The sequence below is a fragment of the Otolemur garnettii genome, unplaced genomic scaffold, assembly GCF_000181295.1.
Source record: "Otolemur garnettii isolate 467f Iridium unplaced genomic scaffold, OtoGar3 scaffold00005, whole genome shotgun sequence".
Lineage (NCBI taxonomy): Eukaryota > Metazoa > Chordata > Mammalia > Primates > Galagidae > Otolemur > Otolemur garnettii.
This window is the reverse complement of record NW_003852400.1, coordinates 1,008,083-1,010,559: the sequence shown is the minus strand read 5'-3', so window position 1 is coordinate 1,010,559 and position 2,477 is coordinate 1,008,083. Positions and strand designations below refer to the sequence as shown.

General features: G+C 37.1%; 1 protein-coding gene across 1 annotated transcript in view; it reads right to left on the bottom strand.

The window, feature by feature from the left end:
• The window catches only part of LAMB1 (laminin subunit beta 1), a 75,329-nt gene that overhangs the window by 1,515 nt on the left and 71,337 nt on the right, over window positions 1–2,477 (bottom strand). Inside the window, exon 30 of the mRNA XM_023519583.1 lies at window positions 967–1,143. Within this exon, the coding sequence (XP_023375351.1) occupies window positions 967–1,143 (177 nt within the window). The remainder of the gene's footprint in view (window positions 1–966; window positions 1,144–2,477) is intronic.

The window sequence follows — 2,477 nt, the reverse complement described above, 5'->3', positions numbered from 1 at the left end:
TAGCATACACAAAAAGTGGATGAGAAAAAGATACGAGGTATGGTTTGGAAAGATGGTTGCAAATGAGTCATTTTAGAAATTTAAAACAATAGCAAATATAGAATTTTCAAAAGGATTTTTGTTCTTTTTTGTAACAAATACCATTATGCAGAATGCCCTATAGTAGACAGGCCCTCAAAATCTGCAGGGTGACACAAACTGTAACAGAAAAGATAGCTGCCTGATATCCTGACAGTGAACTTTTCTCATTGTTCTCCAACTCCTAGATGTCGGAGAGTTACTCTATGGAATGTGTAAGAGCTGTAGTAATTTCCAGGAAAATTTTTGAATAGTAAAAGTTATAAACAGAATTTAAGTCATTTAACAGTTATCCATCTCCCTTCCCCAGCTCTTAACCAAGAGAACTTTTAGAAGTCCTCTTCTAAAACCCCACAAATTTAGAAGCCGAAAACACATGAAATTACTATTTCTGGCTAAAAATTTGGGTTGTGTGAGATTTTCTCTGCAAACTGTAGTGCCTTCCATTGAGCAGCAAGAGGTGGTTAATTAAAAATGAGTGTGAAAGAAGTAAGATTGAGTTTCCCCCTGCCTGTTCTCTGTAATGAACTAAGGTTTTTCCACTCTGCTTTTAAAGTATTCTCACATGGCCAGGTAATTCCTATATGCCATGAAGGTCTTCCTAATTGAAATATAGTACAAAAATAAAGTTCAGTATGCCTGTTAAGATTTCCACCCCCAAGTTAAATGAATTTCATTCTTCTAGACTCATCTGAGTTTAGATTTGAGGGCCTAGGTCATACTGGACACTTCCATATCCACTACCGGCATCTCTAAGGACTGTTTCAAGAGAGGTTTCTGATGAATGTCCCTATTAGTTCCTTTCCTGATTAATTCTAAGGACAGCAAGGAGGAGGCTGGTTGTTCCTTTGTCAATATAGCTCTTAAAAGTTACAAAGATTCGCTTACCTGTTTAACATCTTCTGCACTTTGTTTGGCGGTATATACCACTTTTTCAATATATTCTGCCTCCCCAGAGTTCTGGGCAGCCTTCCGCTTAAGTTCTTCCACATTCCTCTCTAGCTCACTGATGCGCTGGGAGGCACTGAACAGCGTTTCCTCAGAAGCTGCTGTTTCAGACTCAATCTAAAAGTATTTTAATCATGAAGTAAGCCATTAATTTAAGAAATGGTAGAAATTACAATGAGTACAAATTAGGAGGAATATTTTAAAGCATGCCCTGCCATTCTGTTCAAGGAATTACTAAAATGAAAATATTTCAAGGAAACTTGTACAAAGTGGCCAACTTTAGTCTTTGCTACATCATATTTTTACTTTATTTTTTTGGTACCTTCTGATGATCTAATGCTGAAGACTGTTAAAAAATTTTTCCCCTACTGAGAGTAAAAACCACCTTCAGGCAGCTTGCTGTGTTGAGAGAGCATTTCAAGGATACCTGCAAACCTTGGCTGAAGAACATTCACAAATGAGCAGCTGTGGGAAGAGGGATTCCCATGTAAGTTTCCAAATTAACATGAGTGGAAATTACAACTTCCAGTTACTTCATTAGTTTTTCCTAGCAATTCTAATGGTTAAACTCTAGTAGTGAAAGTTTTAGCTAATTACTTGACAGGGAGACTAGGAATGTCCTTTGAAACTCAGAAAAGTTTCTAAGGAATTGTGAAGGTAACATTGTCTGAGAAAGTTATAGCTGGAAGCTAATAAATACTCAAACTTATTCAGGGAAAAAATAATCTAATTTGGGCAACTGGTGAGTATCTACGTTTGGTCTCTTTTCAAAGTAGAATCAGTAAACATTGACTTTTAAAAGCTAGCCAAAGTCAACAGACCCATGACAGAAGAACCAATTTCACTGAGCAGTTTTTCTTTAAAATGGTCTTCAAGGATGAGTCTATTGCATAGAATCAACTGTGAATAATAATACTGTTATAATGAAATTAATGGATCAATACAGACATATGCTAAATTTTGTAAATATTTCAAAACTAATGATTACCCACTAATTAACATAGAATAAAGTTCTTAGGGTAATTGTAATTATTTGAGGATGTTACTTTAAAATGAGTGAATTGTTTTTGAAGAGGTTTCAAAAAGCATAGTTTAGAGCAGTGGTTCTCAACCTTCCTAATGCTATGACCCTTTAATACAGTTCTTCATGTTGTGGTGACCCCCCAACCATAAAATTATTTTCCTTGCTACTTCATATCTGTAATTTCGCTACTGTTATGAATTGTAATATAAATATCAGATATAAGACGCCCCCTGTGAAAGGGTCGTTTGACCCCTAAAGGGATCGTGACCCACAAGTTGAGAACCGCCAGTTTAAGGCTAGGTGCCTGTGGCTCAAGTGGCTAAGGCACCAGCTACATACACCTAAGGTTGCGGGTTCAAATCCAGCCTAGGCCCGCCAAACAACAATGACGGCTGCAACCAAAAAATAGCCGGGCGCTGTGGCGGGC